Consider the following 18,017-nt stretch of genomic DNA (forward strand, 5'->3'; position numbering starts at 1 on the left):
TGGTGCAGATGGGGACGCCTCTATCCCTGGACCCGAGTTCAGGCCAGGCCGATCAGAGCATGGCAGAGCTGGGGACTTTGCTGGGCTGTCAGGGAGAGAAGCTCTTGTTCATCTAGGGAGCGGTGGACAGGCCTGAAGTCTGGGCTGCTGGTGGCCACTAGGAGAGGAGGGGAGCAAATGTACATAGAAGCAAAGCCAAGAGGTGAAGAGAGACTGCGTCCTAAGTGATATCCAGAGCCCTCGATCCAACTGTGCCTGAAGCCAACCCCATGCCTGGACTCCTTAGCTACTTGAGCCTCTAACTTACTTCCTTCTTGTTTCTTTTACTCCTCCCTCCCTTCCTTTTCTCTCCCTGGCTCTTTCTTTCTGTTATTCTTAAGATCATTTGAATTGGGTTTTTGTCCTTTGCAGCCAAGAGAGTCCTGATAATACACATAATATGAAGTCAGGAAACAGCGCCAAAGATGAATAGGCTATTATTCCAGCATGTTAGCTACACAACTAGAGTGTGAGAGCCAGGCCCTGCCGCCTCCCTGGCCCTGCAAACCCTAACCCATGCCCGGCCACGAGAGGACCCTGCCATGGGGCATTTCTCTAGGTGCCAGCCTGAGCACGATGGAGAACACATCACCACCTCTCCCCTGGGAAATCCCCCAGCTCCACACCCATCCCAATGGGGAAAGAACAGCAAGACACAGAGAAATTCTGAAATAGGCTTTTGGGGTTTTATTCAAAACAACACTGGTGGTGGCTGCCGCTTGGTTTCTCTATGCCTGGGCCATCTGGGCCAGCAGGGACCAATGCCATCAGCGACTAGGACAGAGGTTCATTCACACCATAGAAACTGTACAGCAACTGGGAGTGTGGCAGTCACAGCAGCAGGGCCAGGCCGAGGGCTTCCAGGAGGAGGTGGCCCCTGCCTTCCTCCCAGGCCCCAGCTCAGCCCAGCTCCACCAGGAACACTGATTATTACACGACGACAAAAAGAGTATGTGTATCTGGGCTAAACAGCGACTTCTAAGACCCCGAGCCCTTACACAGAGCAGAAAAGGGGCCAGAGGTGGCCCTGGAAACAGAAGGCTCCAGGGGGGTATGGGGGGGAGGGGAGACAGGCAGACAGGCTGATACTGTGCGCGCTTTGTCTTTTGTGGGGCTGCCAAGTGCAGGAGGCCAGGCAGGGGACAGGAAGAGGCTTTGGCTGGGGTAGGCCACAGCCCAGCTGGTCTTGGGTCCATCTGTGCACACGCTGAGGTGCCTGCCAGCCACCACTCTGCAGAGCCCTGCAAACAGATGGCTTGGGATGTCCCACACCAGCGTCCCCATTATCTCTAGGGCCAGGCCCGTGTGGGTTAGGTTAAGTTTGTGCTTTTGTGATGGACAGGCCATAGGATCAGGAAGGGCAGAGGGGCCATTCACCTAACCCTTATCCATTTCGGCTTGTCCTGGCCAACTAATCACAGCCTCCACGTCCCTCACTCCCTGTAGCTCTCAGGAACAAGGCCAAGTGCCTTGGGACAGCATTTGTGGCTCTCCAGGAACCAGACCCATCTCCCATGACTCCCCAGGCAAAGCTTCTCTCCTTCCGGCTCAGCTAGTCCCACCTCTAGACATGCCCTGCTCTGTCCTGCCCTCACACCTTTGCTCAGGCCAGCCCCTTTGCCTAGAAGGGCTTCCCCATGGGTCTGCTGGTTTGGGGGCCAGAAGGTTCTGGGTGAAGGTGTCAGACACACCCGGGATGTGTCCTCTGCCCAGCCACTTCAAACCTGGTGACACCAGGGAAGTCACTTCCCTGGTCTGAGCATGGAGCAGCCGTGCACACCCCAACGGGCGCTGTGCAGGTTAAACAGGATGACTCCTGCCAGAGAATGGAAGCTGATGACCAATGTCATGTGCTGCGCCCTTGAACCCAAGCCCAGTTGAGCCAGTGAAGTCCTCCATGTGGTCTTCCCAGGCCCACTGCTCTTCTTCCAGGCTCCAGCACACGTGTTCCTCCAGGAACATGCTAACTAATGCGTATGCTGCGCCCCTCAGCACTGCCCGGGGCCACCACAGTGCTGGCAGGAAGGGTGAGCAGAGCCAGATGGCCTACCTGCGCCTTCTCCTTCCCCACACAAGCACCCCATAAGGAAACAATCAGCGCAGCAAGGGAGGCTGGCCCCAGGCATTCTGGAGCAGCAGCTGGAGACTTGTGCCCAGTCTCCCCCACCAGGTGTGGAGCCACTCAGGGCAGGAGGTGACAAGACCCCAGGTCCGCCTGCTCCCCTAGGGGGAGGGCCCAGCTGACCCCTGACCCTGGAGGCCACTGTCCTGGGAGGAAGACAAGTGCTCGGGCAGTGCCTCAGTATCCTCACCGAGGCCCCCCCATCCGCACTTCAAGGTTAGGAGAGGAAGTCTCCAGGGGTAAATCCAGGTCTGATCGCCACACTGGCCCAACTCCAAAGTACCAACAAAGGCCTGAGGCCAGGCTCTGCCTCCTGACCCACCCCCTTCAAACACTGGCCACTTGTTCACATGCCAGGTACTCAGGTGTTGGCCCCCGCAGTGCCCCAGCCTCTTTGCTGTCAGAGCCCTGAGGGATGCTGGGCTGGCCACACTTTGCGTCTCTGGCCGCATTTTCCTCACGTGTACAGTGGGTCTGACCACACTCCCCCATTCCCACCACCGGCTCTTAAAGGAAAGGCTTTGCCGGCCACTAAGCTTACATCACTCATTACCTCCTTCTTTTGCTACAGTCCCCAGGCCCCAAAGGTCCCTATGACAGCCTGGAAGGTACCCAGAGCCTGTCCAAGCAGCCCCACCCCCACCCCACATACCATTAGACATCCTGGTTTGAAGCCAAGTTCTTCAAGGTCAGGGTTTGGGAACAAGGACAAGGCCGCCTCTGCGGGGCCCAGCCGAACCATTTGAGATCTCAAAGGCAAAGGGCCTGGTTATTGCTGAAGTGCAGTGTGTTCCAAACTTGCAGCATTTCCCACCCCATGACTCTGCCACCACGGTCCCCATCTTTAAACTGACTTAGCCACACACGTTCAAAACCTTAGTCTTGACCTAAGCAACATGTCTGTGAAATCATGGGTTCAGTGTACTGTGTGTTTTTTTTTCTCTAATAAATACTGAAATAAATATATAACTATTCAAATACAAAATACCCGTCTGCAAGCCCATTTGGGAAGCAATGCTACAGTGAATGCTACCTGATCTGCAGCTTTGGGAATGAGGTGGGGAGAATGAGACAGGCAGCTGGGGGGAATGTGGGAGGATGTGGGTCCCCAGGTGATGGGTGTGAAGGAGCTGGGGGGTAGGGGCTGGTCCCAGGGCCCAGGCAGGTGCCCCACCCCTGCTCAGAATCCTGTCAGATTTGCTTTACCCTGAACTCCATCCCAGGGGAACAGAGGTGCTCAGGGGGTGGAGGGGAGCACAACCTCCCAGAATGGCCTACAGGGTACAAGGCCATGGCCAGCACTGACCAGGCCGGTACCCTTGGCCTTGCAAGCATCTCAGGAGCTGCTCAACCCCCTTCACTTTGTTCTCTCGTCCGCTGCCTCCATTCCTGTCCTCAGCTTCCTGTGGACAAGGCCACAGAAGACCCCACCCCAGGAAGTGCCTAGTGGGGCAGGGGTCACACCTGGGGCAGAGCCCCCTGGCCAACCTGGGAGCTGACCTCCACCCCCATCCCCACCCTAAGAAAATACGACTATCACCCCTGATTTTTCTAAAGAAATACATCTAACTGGTTGACTAAAAGTTTGGGGACTTTGGGCGTCTACAAAAGACTGTTCACAGAACTAGACAGTCAGGAACAACAAGACAGACACCCCAATACATGGGGGGAGACGGGGTGGGATCTTAGCAGCATTTCTTTAAAGGAAAAAAAAATGCACCCTGAATTACACCTCTTTTTCTGGGCCTGTCTTCCTGGCCACAGGAACCTCAGAGGTCTGAAAGCCCTCTCCAAGCTACTCCCAATCCAGGGGAGGTACCGAAAAGCACAGGTGCCAATGCCCCAGCAGGACCATCTGCCCCGGGGGTGGGTCTGGCCTGGGTCCTAAGCATCAGGCAAAAGCTCTGTCTGGGCCCAGGGCTGGCACTCCCCACCTTCAGCACTTTCTGGAAACCATAAGCTCTCAGTAAAAAAAATAAATATATATATATGTCTGTCTCTCTATATATATGCATATATATATATATATACACACACACATGTATCTGCATGGGGAGAACCACGGCGGGGCCACATCTGGGCCTCGGCCCGCTCTCAGCTGCCCCAGATCCGACGCCACCCGCACTCCCGGCGGCCTGGCGCTGGCTGGCCCCGCGCGGTGCCCAGGTTGCGGACCAAGTATTGCTGTCTGCCCCTGGCTCCTGAGGTAAAGAAGGTGAGACAGGGCGGGCGGCGGCGCTGGCCCCTGCGGCCCTCATCTCTTCCTCTTGCTGGCAGCGTCTCCGGGCTGCAGCTCCCCCGGGGCCTCGGAGGGGCCCGTCGGGTCCTTGCTGTGGTCCGCGGCCCAGGAGGGGCTTCGGGCCAGGCCATGGGGCCGGGCGGCGGGGCGGGGGCGGCCGGGGCCGGTGGCCAGGCTGCTGGTGCTGCTGAATCTCCTGGCGGGCGGGAGCCCGGGCGGCGCGGGCGGCGGGCAGAAGAGGGAGGTGAGCGAGAGGCTGCTGAGGGTCTCGGAGTGCTCGCTGCCCCCGCCCCCGCCGCCCGCGCCGCCCCGGCCCGCGCCCTCCTCGTCTGAGGGGTCCATGGAGTCGTGGTGGGTGCAGCCCGGGCTGGTGGAGCCCCCACTGCTGTGGCTGCGCTGGTGCACCCGCAGCCCCCGCCGGCTGAACAGGCCCCCGCCCCGCAGGCTGAGGCGGCGGCGGGCGGAGGGAGACAAGTTGGCCCGGGGGCCTGGGGCGGGAGCAGGCGGCCCCAGGGCACGCCGGGGACTGTCGCTCAGGGTCAGGCTGTCCTCCAGCGTGGTCTGCAGGCTGCCTGCCGAGCTGCTGCGGCTGGCCTCCAACGATGTGTCACTCCCAGTGGCCTTTGGGGAGACAACAAGAGATGGGAGCCGCCTGGTGTCCCGGGAGCCGCCTGGTGTCCCCGGACCCTGCTCCTCCCACAGCTTGCCCGTCCTGGGGACACGCAGGCAGGCACATGCCTTCACATCACATCACATTCGGCATCCCTGGGCTTCTCCCCTCCACCACGCCACCACCCATCCCAGCTTCCCTGTGTCTCTCATGACAGTCACTGCAGTGGCCTCCCACTGGGCTGCCCCTCGCACCTGCTCTCAGGTCCTGGGGGACAGCCAGGCTCATCCTACCTGAACCCAGTCAGACGCTGGCCTGAGTGCCCTGCCCCCCACTCCCAGCCTCACACCCCACTTCTGCTCCACCCGCTCCCCAGACACCCACCGGCTTCCCCTCAGGGCCTTTCCAGCCCCTCCGCCTGAACTGCCAGGCCCCCTGCTCCCCCACAGCCCCTTTCCCTGCGCCACATTCTCCCCAGTGTGTGTCACTATCAAATACACTGTACTTTTTATGCATTTATTTGGGCTTTGCATGTCTTCTCTTGTACCCCTGCAACACACACCCTAAACAAACTGGAAGCCCCAGAGGCAGGACTTCTGCATCTGCATTCTGTAGCTGCTGCAGCCTCCGAGACTAGCACACCGCCTGGCACACAGCTGCTGAATGAACAAATGCCTGGAAGAGCCCTGGGCCCAACCCTGCCTCCACCAGCAGAGTCCTCTGTGTGCCCAGGTGGTAGCCCTGGCCAGTCCAATACAGGTGGCCCTGCAGGCCAACACTTCAAGTTCCCCAGAGCTGCCCCTCCACTTCCACCTGGAACTCCAACACCCCTCTCAGCAGGTGAGCTCTCAGCCAGAGAGGTGCCATACCTGCCGGAGGAGGGTACAGTTGACACTCGGCGACCGCAGAGATGCCCAGGAGCCCTGCAGGGCGATCTTGGGGAGGGCCCCAGTCGCAGCACCCTTCCCCTGCCCTTTCTGGCTGGCAGACACAGCGGGGTGGAAGAACTCTGTCGGCATGGGCAGCAGTGGGCTGGAGGCCTCCGGGGAGAAGGGGTTTGGGGGTGCTGCTGGGGAGAGAGAAGAGGGAGCTGGGGAGCAGGCTCAGGCTGGCAGGCCCCTGGAGGGTGGGCTGGCAGGGAGGGGGCTACCTAACAAACTGACTATGATGAAACGTGGGCAAATCTCTCTCTCTGAGCCTCGGAATCCCCACTGTGAAAGCAAGGGAGGCGTAGTCAGCCTGTAGGATTCCTGGGAGGACAGACGCTGGACAAAGGCACAGGTTTTGGAGACAAGCAGACCTGGACTCAAGGACCCGGGGTTCCTTCCTCTGTGAAACCGAGACCAGATGCCTCCCTTGTGGGGCGAGAGGACAGTGTAAGAACCAGAGGCCGCTGTGTAGCTCCCAGTCCAGCGCCAGAAGTACAACAGATGCTCACTGAGTGCCACCCCCAGGGCCTGACACCCCACGGGGCCCAACCAGGCCTGGGTGCCCCTGTAGGACATCAGGCAGGGTGGGTACTGCTCCAGATGGCAGAGCAGACAGAGTGCTGCAGGATCGACCTGTTCTGCTCCACCGGGGGTGGAGAGGAGCAAGGGCTGGGTGAGAGGAAAGTGAGAGCCAGACAGTGGGGGGAGGCAGCCAGCAGCCTCTGTCCACGGTCCCCTCGGTGCCTTCCAGGGTGAGGATGGGATGAAGGAATTGGGGAACATGTACCCAAGGTGGCTGGACAGCTGGAATGTCCCCAGGTCAAGGATTCCTATTCTATGTCATCTTGTTTTTTAAGGAAAATGCAAATGAACGGTTAACACAAGGGGGTGAGATTTCATTCTCTCAGGCTGCCTCTAGGCCCTGCACCTTGACTTTTGGTTCAGGAATTCTGGGGTCTTAGCACCTCAGCCACCATGTCCAGTCCAGAGACCATTGGTTTTAGGGAGTGTCCTTGCAAATGTCACTGCATACTAGCTCCTGGAAGGTGCTCAATGCCAGGCCTCCCAGAAGAGTACTTGGGGTAGGCTCAGGGTTTTGGGGGCCCCTCTTCTGCTGAGCTCATCTCTCTGTCCCACACAGTACTGTGAAACCAGACTCCTGTCACCCTCCAAGAGGACTGGAGGTTAGCCCTAGTGATAGACAGGCCAGCTCAGTCCCCTGTCCTCATGCCCATAGCCCAGCCACAAGCCCAAAGCACAAACATGGGATATCAAGGGAGGGCCAAAGGATAAAGGTCACGACATTTTACAAAAGGGCTATTGAGGTCAATAGGCCTTCTGTTGTTCAACATCACCTTGTATGAAGATCTGTGGGGATCCACATCTATCACATTCAGCTCTAGAAAAACACCTCAATAATTTGGCAGCTTTCTTTCTGCCTGATGATAAGAGCTGTGTGTGCCAACCTGTTTCCCTTTTCGCCACAGTTCCCAGGAAGCTCGGAATGAAGCCTTCCTTAGCCCGGGTTTCTGGTATAATCATTACTCATCTCTCTTGATCGTTTCTTTTTTTCTTTCTTCTTTTTTTGGCTTTTGATCTTTCATAATTGTTATATCAGGCCTGAGATTCCTATCTTTTGTTGTCAGTTACTCATCTGGTTTTCTCTAGACTCGATATAATAGTCTAGGAAAAAATACTAAGGAAAAAACTCAACCAGCTCCCTCTGAAAGAGACACCCAAGATCAGGGAGGGCTATAAGGAGCTGGTGGGGTGCCTACCCCTCACCTTGACTGCTCTCATGTTTCAGCCAGGATCGGACGGGGTTAAACGATATTGCTTCCATTTCACACAGGAAGTTCTCTGGACCCGAGGATACGGCCGTGTTTGACAAGGGGAAGAAGCATTCACCCATGTCCCCCACACGCATGGGCTCAGGTAGGTCTGGCTCACCCTGTAGGTAAAGGAAGGTAGGCAGGTTAGGACAGTGGAGAAGGGGAAGGAGACAGAGCCCGCCACAGCTGCCTTCATGCCCCTATACCACCACAGCCCTTTGCTCAGGCCACTCTCGCTGCCTGGGATGGCTTTCTCCTCGCCCTGTCCACCTGCTCAGCAATCATCACCTTCCAAACCCTAGGTGAAAGGGCACCACCTCCAGGAAGCCTCTCTGATGTCCCAGGCAGGTCAAAGTTTCCTGGTCACTCCCCTCTTGACTCTAAGATCCTTGCGGGAAGCTGAGAGTCTTCTTACATGGATAAAAAATATATATATATCCAAAGCAACAAGAAACAGCCTAGGCCACTGGATACCGTGACTCGGCCCCTGGCTGGGCTTGCTGCTCTGTGACTTTAGGTAAATCACTCCACCTCTCTGAGCCCCACTGCCCTCATCTGACCAACAAAAGATGAGGGCTGGCCCACAACAGATGCCGCTTAAATGCTGCACTGGAAGGAAGCAGTGTTCTGGCTGTACAGGCGGAGGCCAAGCTACAAGGACAGACCTACTTGCCCAGGAGGCAACCGGGGCCACTTACCTTGCTGTCTTTGGGGCCGAGCGGGCAGGCTGTAGGGTCCTCAAGACTCAGGTCATCACCCAGTAAGATGGACGAGGACCTGTCTGAGTTCAAGGAGAAGGCCTCCGTCTCAGCCAGCTGCACCTGTGGGGAGAGGTGGCAGCCTCAGGTCAGCATGGGCTGGGCCCTCCAGAAAGACACAGAGTGGGTTAGAGCGGTCCAGAGATCTGCTGAGCATGGATGGTATGCCCTCTCTGGGCAAGGGGTCCAGGCTGGGCTGGGGGTGGAGGGGCACAGTGGTGTCAGTCAGCAAAATGCCAGGCCTGAACTGGGCCAAGGGCAGGCAAGTTGCCGTGGGCCATGAACTCCAAAGATGATCCACTTGCCCACAGACCCAGCGTCCCTGAAGCCTGGCCAGTGTGGACCAAATTGGGGGGCCGGGTCTCTGCCAGAGCTGGGCTCTTCCCTCAGTCTGGCCCACATCAAGGTGCCAGCCTTACCTCTTGCTTGTCATGGTGACACTTCCCACAGCCAGCCGGCGAGGAGTAGTGGTGAAAGATGGAACCAGACAGGTTGTCGATGATGGTCAGCTCCCCCTCCAAGGAGTCCTTGATGATTAAAGAGACGCTGTCCAGCCACAGGTTCTCCTAGGCGGACGGGACGGGTGGGGACAGGCGGGATTACCGCCAGGTCGGGACTGTGGGGTGGGTGGAGCACAGCTGCCCTCCCGGTGGTTCTCTGCACCCATAACCTGGGCTGGACCCCTTCGTCACAGGGTCACCCCTTCACAGAGCTGAGTAGGGTGGGGCCCCAAAAGACAGAGGTCTCTGTCCGAGGTGTCCCTGGCCAGCTGCCCTGGTAGCCCCAAGGTCCTACCCTCGGCGACCTGGTGCCCCCAACCCCCAGACCCCTGCCCACCTGGGCTGGAGAGTAGCAGCGTGGGCACAGGCGGCCTTCCATGTCGCCCCCGCCTCCGCCAGCCCCTCCTGGCCCTCGGCCAGGTGCCCCCGGGGAGCCAGCGGGAGGCCGTGGGCTGGGACCCAGGCCCTGGGCCATCTCCAGCTCGAGCTCGGCATCCATCTCGGCATCCTCCTGGGCCTCCTTGTTGCTGTCGTCCAGGTGCTTCATGAGCACGGCCACCACCACATTGATGAGCACAAACTGGGCCGTGAGCACGAAGCTGACAAAGTACAGCGGCGACACGAACTGCAGGCTGCTCAGGCAGCTGCGCTCGTCGTGGGTGCAGTCCCGCAGCGTGTCCTGCGCCGGGAGGAGGGCGATGAGGGCTCAAGGCACAGACCTCACCTCTGTTCTCTGTGAGCTCCTCCCCGCCCAGCCCAGGCTGGACGTGGGCGGGAGCCAGGGGGCCTCTGCTGGGTGATGGGCAGAGCAGCAGACGCTTGGCACCAGGAACAGTGACTGCAGCCCCTGCCCTGGGCTACAGCCCCAAGTGCCCTCCGGCCCAGGGTGTAGCTGTGTCCCCTAGCACCTAAGCACTGATCTGAGCACTCCAGCATTTAGGGATGGGCAGAGAACCCATTCCAGCCTCATCTGCACCTTGCTGTGCTTCCGGGTCCCAGGCAGGGTCCTCTTCTTCTCTGGGCCCTGCCCCCCCTCCTGTGTGCAGTGGGGCACTGGGCAGGCAGAGGGCTGGGGAGCCCGCACCAGCATCCTCGCTCTCAGAACCCAGACTGAGTCCTCCCTCCCCAGCCCACCCACAAGTACCTTCATGATCCCATTCCAGTTGTCACCAGTGGAGACCTGGAAGAGCGTGAGGAAGGCCATCCCAAAGTTCTCGAAGGTGGCATGCCGGCTCATGCCCTCGCACGGGTTCTCATCATTGCAGACTAGGGGACAGAGGAGGCCGGCTGTCTAGCTGCACAGCCCCCTGCACAACCCGCATGGCCTCCTCTCAGAGTCCCCGCTGCAGCCCTGGGAGGTGCGTGTGGACTGTGCCCAGCCCACAGATGGAGGAACTGAGGCTCGGGGAGGTGGCACACAAGCTGGGGCTCAGATTCAGGGAGCCTGGCTCCTCTTCCCACCCAAGTAGCAGTTCCAGAGGGAGAGGATGGGGTGGGTGAGCACCGGCCGTCAAGGAAGCCCTGCTTTTTGGAGCCAACCCTGTATTGTCCTCAGCCTGTGCTCTGGCGGCTCCGCTTGCAGGGGTGGCACTGGCCCAGGACAGACACTGGCTTATGGGGCCAGAGGAGGCGTCCATGGAGGTCTGACAGCTCGGGGGGCTCCAAGTCGGGCCCATAGCGTAGGCCTGGGATGTGCAGGCGGACCCAAGCTAGCATGTTTCAAAAGCGCCCTCTCACACAGAAGAGGGGAGGGGTGGCTGACGGCCGCCCATCCACCCCTCAGGGCCTGCTGTGGGGGCATTTCCCCAATACAAAGACAGACCCTGATGTGGCATTCTAGGGGGGGTCTCAGGCCTCCCCCCCACCCAAGACCCTCTTCTAGACCCATTCCACCACACTACCCCAAGCCTGCTTAGGGGGTCACTCACCCAGTTTCCCGAAGAGCTCCACTCCCAGGGCGGCGTAGATGAAGAAGAGCAGCATAAAGAGGAGGCCCAGGTTGCCCACCTGTGGGAATAGCAGGTGGGGCTGGGCTGGGCCTGAGGAGGGTGGGCATGGGGGGCCGGCAGGGTCCATGCACACAATCACTTGTGTGTGGTTAGGGCCATCCAATGGATGAATGCAGAGAGGGAGGGAAGGAAGTCTCAGCAATAATGCCACCTCCTCCATGAAGCCTGCCTGGATTCCTTCAGGCAAACTAGGATGCAGTCTGACAGTCTGAGTGTAAGTGGTATATCCCTACCACTGTCTCTGCTGGTCTGGGAAGTCCTTGAGCACAGGGACATGGCTAGATTCAGTCAGATCTGCCTCCTCAGGCCAGCACAAAGCCTGGCCATGGAAAGGAGTGAACACAGGAATCGTGCAGGACTGTGGGCCCCAGAAGCCTCCTGCAAAATCAGCCACCCTCATCCAACAGCTCCTGTGGGAGGAAAATGTCCCAGATTCCAAACCTATTTCAACTCTATCTATATATGCTGGAGACCGCCGTTAACTCGTGTTATGGATAACACAAGACTTAAACACATTCTTGCCCTGGAAATGAAATATCTGCTAGACCCCTCAGAAGACCTGCACAAATGGAATCAGTTCGCGTTAATTGCTGAAAAGCAAACCCCGTTAATCACAGCTTCCTAATGTTTCCCTGCTCCAGAGGAGGGTTTCCTTCCGAGCTGTTCTACAATCACACAGATTGTGTCTGACTAATTAAATGATGCTTGTTCATTAATGAATCAAGCACTTATAGAGCACCTAGGAGGCAAGGTGTGAGGGGAGTCAGGCGCGGCCTGGGCCCTCGGCTCGGCTTTCTGCCCTCTGCAGGCCCGGGTCAGCAGCATCTCTTAACCAGCATCCACCTCACCTTTCCTACCCATCCTCCCTCCACCCTCAGCATCTGCCAGAGCCTGCACAGCTACAGCAGCCCCCTTACCCACCTCCTTGCCTCCAGCCTCTCCCTGCAATGCGTTTTCCTCTGAGTCGCCAGAGTAACCTTCTAAAATGTTGAGGCGCCCCCCCCCTTTGTTCAGAACCTCCCAGGGTGCCCACTGCCTGCAGGACAAAGCCCAAGCCTGCTCTCCTGGCATCAGAGGTGTGAGGTAGCCCTGCGGACCACACACACCTGCACCCCCACCCCGCATTTTCCAACCCTACTCCAGCCACATGGAAAACAGACCCCATTTGCGTATTCTGTTCTCTCTGCCTGGTAAATGCCTCCTCCCCATCCCTCAAACCCAGGTCATCTGTCACCTCCCCTGAGAAGCCTTCCCTGATGCCTCCTCCTTCTGCATGGGGCCTAGTTTAGAGGGAAGGGACTAAAGTTTCATTTTCATACCACTTTACACAGAACCGAGGAAGTGTTCAGCATCAGCTAATGAGTTTTGAAAGGTAAGCACCCCCGCCATGCCACATGGTACTTGTCACTCTGCTCTCTTAAAGTGCTGACGTAATTGTCATCACTATCATGTGTCTCCTATTTTAGTCTGGGACCTCCTGGGTATCTCCATGTGCTCTGTGCCAACTCAGGGTTGGCCTGGAAAGCCACCCAAGGATGCCTAGGGGTCAGAACGAGGGGAATGGGGGAGGGGGAAAGGAAGCCAGTGCGGCTGGGGACACACACTCACCACCCCATCCCCATCCTTAGCAGACTCTTATATGGCACTTCCTATGACCCAGGTCCCGTTCAGTACTTCATAATCTTTTATTATTTTAAATATCACAACATCTCTTTGAGATAAGCACTATTATCATCCCCCGATTCACAGGCAAGGAAACCAAGGCACAAGAAATTGAGTCACATGCCCACGGTCTCACAGGGGACCCCAGGCAGGGAGGCTGGATCTGGGCTCCACTCACTTCCTGTCTGCACCCCTCCTCCCAAGCCCAGCACTCACCCTCATCTCCCATGTGACAAATTCCTCCGAAGGAATTTAGTGTTAGGAAAAACACATGTCTCTTCACCCCTGCTTTCGATCCAGACCTAATGAGAGCCATGTCCATCTCCCTTTGCAACGGGGCTGCTGGGTAGCTTACACCAAACTTGAGAATGGAATTTACTAACGTCCTTGGCCCAGGCCCCTATGAGAATTAGCTTTATTTTCACTTTCCCTGAGTTACTAATCTTTTATCCTCGTTTTTAGTGTGCTATATCCATGTTTTTTAAGATGCCTAAAGTTTCTTAAGACTAGATGAGTCATAACGAATAAATGAAAGTGCATGAGGCTCACCTCAGAGCAGAGGCCACCCTGAGGGGAGGAAGAAGGGGAGAGACTGGGATTGCAGAATTCCCAGGAGGATGAAAGATGCACCCTCTGTGGCCCTGACCCTATCTCCCTTCCACTGACCAATGGAACGGGGGTGGGGGGATGGTTTTCCTAACTTCCCAGGGTCCGCACCCAGGTCAGGGTCTCATTCTGTCCCCTCCTAGAATGTCATATCTGAACCTCTCCAATCACATCAACATCTCCTGCCAAGCCACCCACAAGGTCAAGCTCAAAGTCCCCTGACATCTTCCCTGATTCTCAGGGCCCCTCCTCCCTCCGAAGCATGGTGGAGGCCCCTTGCCACATTGCCCTGAGGCATCGATCTTCTCCCCCAGCCTGGCAACTCCTGAGGGCAGAATATGGGTCCCCAGGGGCCAGCCCGGGGCCTGGTACAGAACAGGGATGGTGAGCACTTGGTGGTGTCAGGAAGAAAGAGGAAACCTGTACCATCTCTCACAGCGCCAGCTCAAACGGCTTCTCTGGAGATGAGATTCTGCCCTGGCTCTGGGCAGGTCAGGGAGAAGGGCCCAGCATGACCCCCATGACAGGTAGGAGGGGCTGCTGCAGGGAGCGGCCCTTACCTGAGGCAGAGCTTGCACCACCGTGTCCAGCAGGGCTCGCATGCCCGTCGCCATCTTCAACAGCTTCAGCACTGCGGGTGAGACCCAGCCCGGCCCATGCAGCCCGAGTCAGTGGGGACATGAGTGTACACGTGTGTGCACATGTGTAAATGCAGAAGGAAAGTGAGAGTGGAGGAGTGTGGAAGCAAAGGGGCTGGCTCTGTGGTGCCATGCCACAAGAATGTGGGTGCAGTGACTGGGGGAATGGGGGTGTGCACAAAAACGTGAGGCACGAGGGGCGGACGTTGGTGTAAAAAAAGTCCAAGAGGAGAGCACACACCGTGAGAACAGAGGGATAAAAAGTGTGCAAGTGAGTGCATCATTCACCACGATGGGGCAAAAATGACGGCCAAGTGGGTGCCCATGTTTCTTCCTCTGGCTAAAGAGGGTTCCAGTGTTCCACTGAGTTTCTCCACATCCACCCCCCCCACCCTGGAATCCAGAGGTGACAGGCAGGTGCAGCTGGAAGAGTAAGAGGCACCTGGGAGAGCACTGAGGCAGGAGGTTTTGAAAAAAGTGTGCGGACAGCCTTGGGCTGAGAGGGAGCTTCTGGGAGAAGAAAGGGGATGTTAGGAAGTGTTGAGACCCGCGTGTCCCAGCTGGTGCTGGAGCAACGCTGGTGAGGAGCCGTGTCTTCCCAGCTGCACTGGCTCCTGTCATCCCAACCTGAGGCTGGACTGCAGGGGTCATGTTGTGATAAGGAGGCAGGAGTGCAGTGTGCTGTGCAGAGTGGTCTGTGGACGAGGGCACGTGACTGTGTACACACAGGGCGAGTGTGTCAGGTGAGTTCCTCTTGGCTCCTGTTTGGGGCTTGGCAGGAAGCCCATCATGCCCACGCCCCCCTCCCCCATCACGCCCACGCTCCCCTCCCCCATTCTGCCTATATTCCCCTCCCCCATCCTGCCTATGCTCCCCTCCTCCTGCCCATCGCCACCCTGCCCCCTGGTCCTCACCCCGGGCGATTCGCAGGACTCGCATGATGCGGATGATGGTGGGGTTGATGGGTAAGGCCGCATTAATCTCGATCTCCTCCAGCGTGATGCCCATGACCGACAGCAGCACAATGGCCAGGTCTAGCTGGTTCCACCTGCCCGGGGGCACAGGAGGGTAGGAGTGGGAAGCAGGGTGGGGGCCACTCTAGTTCAGACATGCGTCGGCTGAGAGGAACTTCCCAGCTCTCCACCCTCCTGCTGTGGCTGGCGGGGATGTGTGGCCACCCTCTCGACTAACCCCTTCAGACCCCACTGGGTCCAGCTCCCTCTCTGCCCCAGACAGCCTCCAATTCCTCAAGCAAGGGGCTGACCAGGCTAATAAATAAGAGAGGAGGAACGGGCTCTGACTTCTAGGGCAGAATCTTGAGCCCACTGCTCCTGCTGTGTGGCCTTGGGCTACACATCACTTCTGAGCCTCATTTGTTTCCTCTAAGAAGGACTAGCATGAAGTGTGCCCAGCTCTGACTGTGGGGTATGGAGGACCCACTGAAGATATGCTGAAGACACGTGGTAGAATGCCCTGCATCCATCAGGTGAGACCATAATCACTTCCTGTTCAGGGCTATAGGGAGCACCCAGGGGCCATTTGTGCCCAGATACTTATTGGTTCCCCTCCTCCAGTTGCTCCAGGCTTCCCCAGGGGTCAGGACTGCTTCTCCATCCTGCAGCCCCCTGCCTCCCCCCACCCAATACTGTGCTAGCCTGGCCCAGCCACTCACCGGTCCTTGAAGAAGCGCCTAAGACCAAATGCCACCAACTTCAGCACAGCCTCCAGCACAAAAACAGTGGTGAACAAGTAGTTGCAGTACTTGAGGGCTGTCTCCAGGGACTATGGGGGGAGGCAAAGAGAGGCATGATCCAGGCTCCGTGACCTGCCCCCCAATTTCCTCTAGTCAGAAAGTCTCTGCCTTTTAAGGGGAGAATTTAGTCCATTCATGTTTAGTACAATGATTTATGTATCTCCTTTTATTCCTTCCATCTTACTTAATGTGCACGATTTAGTTTACATTGCTGTTTCCTTTTCCTTATTTCTGCTGGATTGCTCCAGGTGCTCCTCATTGGAGGCCGTGTGGGGTAACGGTTAAGGGTCATGGTTAAGAACCAGACTGCCTAGATTTGAATCCTGGCTCAGCACTTTCTCCTTATTCACTATGACTTTAGGTAAGTCACTTTACCTCTCTGGGACTTAGTTTTCCAATCCATAAATTGGAGATGATAATAGTACCTACCTCAGAAAGTTTCTGTGAAAATTAAATGAACTAATAGTCTTGTTCCAGACTGAACTATATGCTTAACTACTTGGTAAACGTGAGCTATTATTCCATTTCTTCATGTTAATTTGGAAGTTCTACAACTACTGTTCTTTTCTGCCAATGATTGCCTTCCTGTTCCCTACATGCACAACATTCTTCTACTATCATTTAAAATAAGATACTAACTCCTCACATGGAGCCTCTGCTCCCCTCTTCAGGCCCCCAGCTCTATTAAGTGGAAGCTTTTGGAATGCACTTGCCCCTACACTCCCTTCATATGCCCCGCACGCACACTGCCTGCAATTAGCTGGGAACTGGTCACCCTCTCTCACCTCTGTGTTTGCCCCCAACAGTCCTGCCACCTGGAGTGCCCCTCCCCCAGGCTCCATATGCCCCATATGCTTCCATAGGAAGCAGCGGAAGCCACATGGCAGGCCTTGAACGCAAATCAAAGTTCCGGTCCTGGCTCCACTGCTTCCTGGCTAATGGGAGCAGCATATTTTATCTCTGAGCCTCAGTTTCTTCATCTACAAAATCTGTAGAGGGGCAGCCGGATGGCTCAGTTGGTTAGAGAGCGAGCTCTGAACAACAGGATTTACGGTTCGATTCCCACATGGGCCAGTGAGCTGCGCCCTCCGCAACTAGATTGAAGACAATGAGCTGCTGCTGAGCTGCCAGAGGGGCGGCCAATGGCTGAGTCGGTTAGAGCGCAAGCTCTTAATAACAAGGTTGCCGGTTCAATTCCTGCATGGGATGGTGGGCTGTGCCCCCTGCAACTAAGATTGAAAACGGTGACTGGACTTGGAGCAGAGCTGCGCCCTCCACAACTAGATTGAAGGACAATGACTTGGAGCTGATGGGCCCTGGAGAAACACACTGTCCCCCAATATTCCCCAATTAAAAAAAAAAAAAAAAAATATATATATATATATATATATATATATATATATATATATATATATGCATGCATACAAGCTCTTCGAATCTCAGCATTGGAAGGGCACATCAGGAGCACTGCACCCGTGCCCCCTCCAATTTAAAAAATATATGTATCTGTAGAAAGTCCCCTCCCCCACCTTAAGCTGTGAGGACAAGAGACTTAACATCTGTGCTTTGCAAAGAGTCATATACGGAACAAACCGCAGCCACTGTTATCCATGCTCAAGGCAGGGCCCAAATGTCACCTCCCCACTCACCAGGAATGAGCCTCCGGTCCCTCTCATTCACCTGTCCTACCAAGCCATGAGCTTCCTGGGCGGAGGGCCCAGCATGGGAAACTGCTCAGATGAGGCCCCACCGTGTCCCTGGGTAGAGTCCTGTGCCCGCCTGTATGGGACCTAGGGGCGGGGTGAGTGCTCACCGTGGGCTGGTTGTAGTGCTCCAGGGACATGGTGACCACATTGAGGCAGATGATGAAGGTGATGAAGATGTCCAGGTAGTGGCTGGTGCACATGGAGTGGATGAGCAGCCGCGTGGGGCAGTAGGTGGCGTAGTAGGGTAGGCGCTGGGCCTCTGCAAGGGAGGGGAGGGGAGGGGCACAGACCACAGAGGGGGCAGAACGTGTGCAGGGAGAGGCAGAGGGGAGGGAGGAAGCAAGCGGGCAGAGACATCAGTCCTCCCAGGCTGTGGGAGTCAATTAGTTCTTCTCCACCCAGCTGGGGGACCACAAGGGAATCAGGTAAGATGTGGAAAAGGGTGTAAGGAGGGCAGGACACTGATTCCCCCCATCCACCCCAAAAGGGCCCATGGCAGGGACTCCTGGGCTCCTGGGGAGAGGAAGGGGTCCCACAGCTCAGGGTCCGGCATCCAGGCTCTGCCTCTGCCTCTGCCTTCTGCCTGGACTGAACCACTTGGCGGGCAGTGGCTC

General features: G+C 57.0%; 1 protein-coding gene across 5 annotated transcripts in view; it reads right to left on the reverse strand.

Annotated features, from left to right (window-relative positions):
* Nucleotides 1–711: 711 nt before the first annotated feature.
* The window catches only part of CACNA1I (calcium voltage-gated channel subunit alpha1 I), a 110,785-nt gene continuing 93,479 nt past the window's right edge, over nt 712–18,017 (reverse strand). For 2 of the 5 annotated variants that reach the window (XM_088796379.1, XM_088796381.1), the window contains exons 26-37: nt 17,511–17,662; nt 15,617–15,726; nt 14,859–14,992; nt 13,867–13,937; nt 10,958–11,036; nt 10,174–10,295; nt 9,367–9,708; nt 8,949–9,095; nt 8,470–8,592; nt 7,725–7,890; nt 5,880–6,079; nt 712–5,021 (exon numbers count right to left, since the gene is read on the reverse strand). In XM_088796379.1, the coding sequence (XP_088652505.1) occupies nt 4,416–5,021; nt 5,880–6,079; nt 7,725–7,890; nt 8,470–8,592; nt 8,949–9,095; nt 9,367–9,708; nt 10,174–10,295; nt 10,958–11,036; nt 13,867–13,937; nt 14,859–14,992; nt 15,617–15,726; nt 17,511–17,662 (2,252 nt within the window). In that variant the 3' untranslated portion in view covers nt 712–4,415. The remainder of the gene's footprint in view (nt 5,022–5,879; nt 6,080–7,724; nt 7,891–8,469; nt 8,593–8,948; nt 9,096–9,366; nt 9,709–10,173; nt 10,296–10,957; nt 11,037–13,866; nt 13,938–14,858; nt 14,993–15,616; nt 15,727–17,510; nt 17,663–18,017) is intronic. The other 3 variants (XM_088796380.1, XM_088796382.1, XM_088796383.1) reach the window with 2 other exon arrangements.

The sequence above is a fragment of the Rhinolophus sinicus genome, chromosome 1 (assembly GCF_057876585.1).
Source record: "Rhinolophus sinicus isolate RSI-liver-muscle chromosome 1, RSI-T2T, whole genome shotgun sequence".
NCBI classification, from domain to species: Eukaryota; Metazoa; Chordata; class Mammalia; order Chiroptera; family Rhinolophidae; genus Rhinolophus; species Rhinolophus sinicus.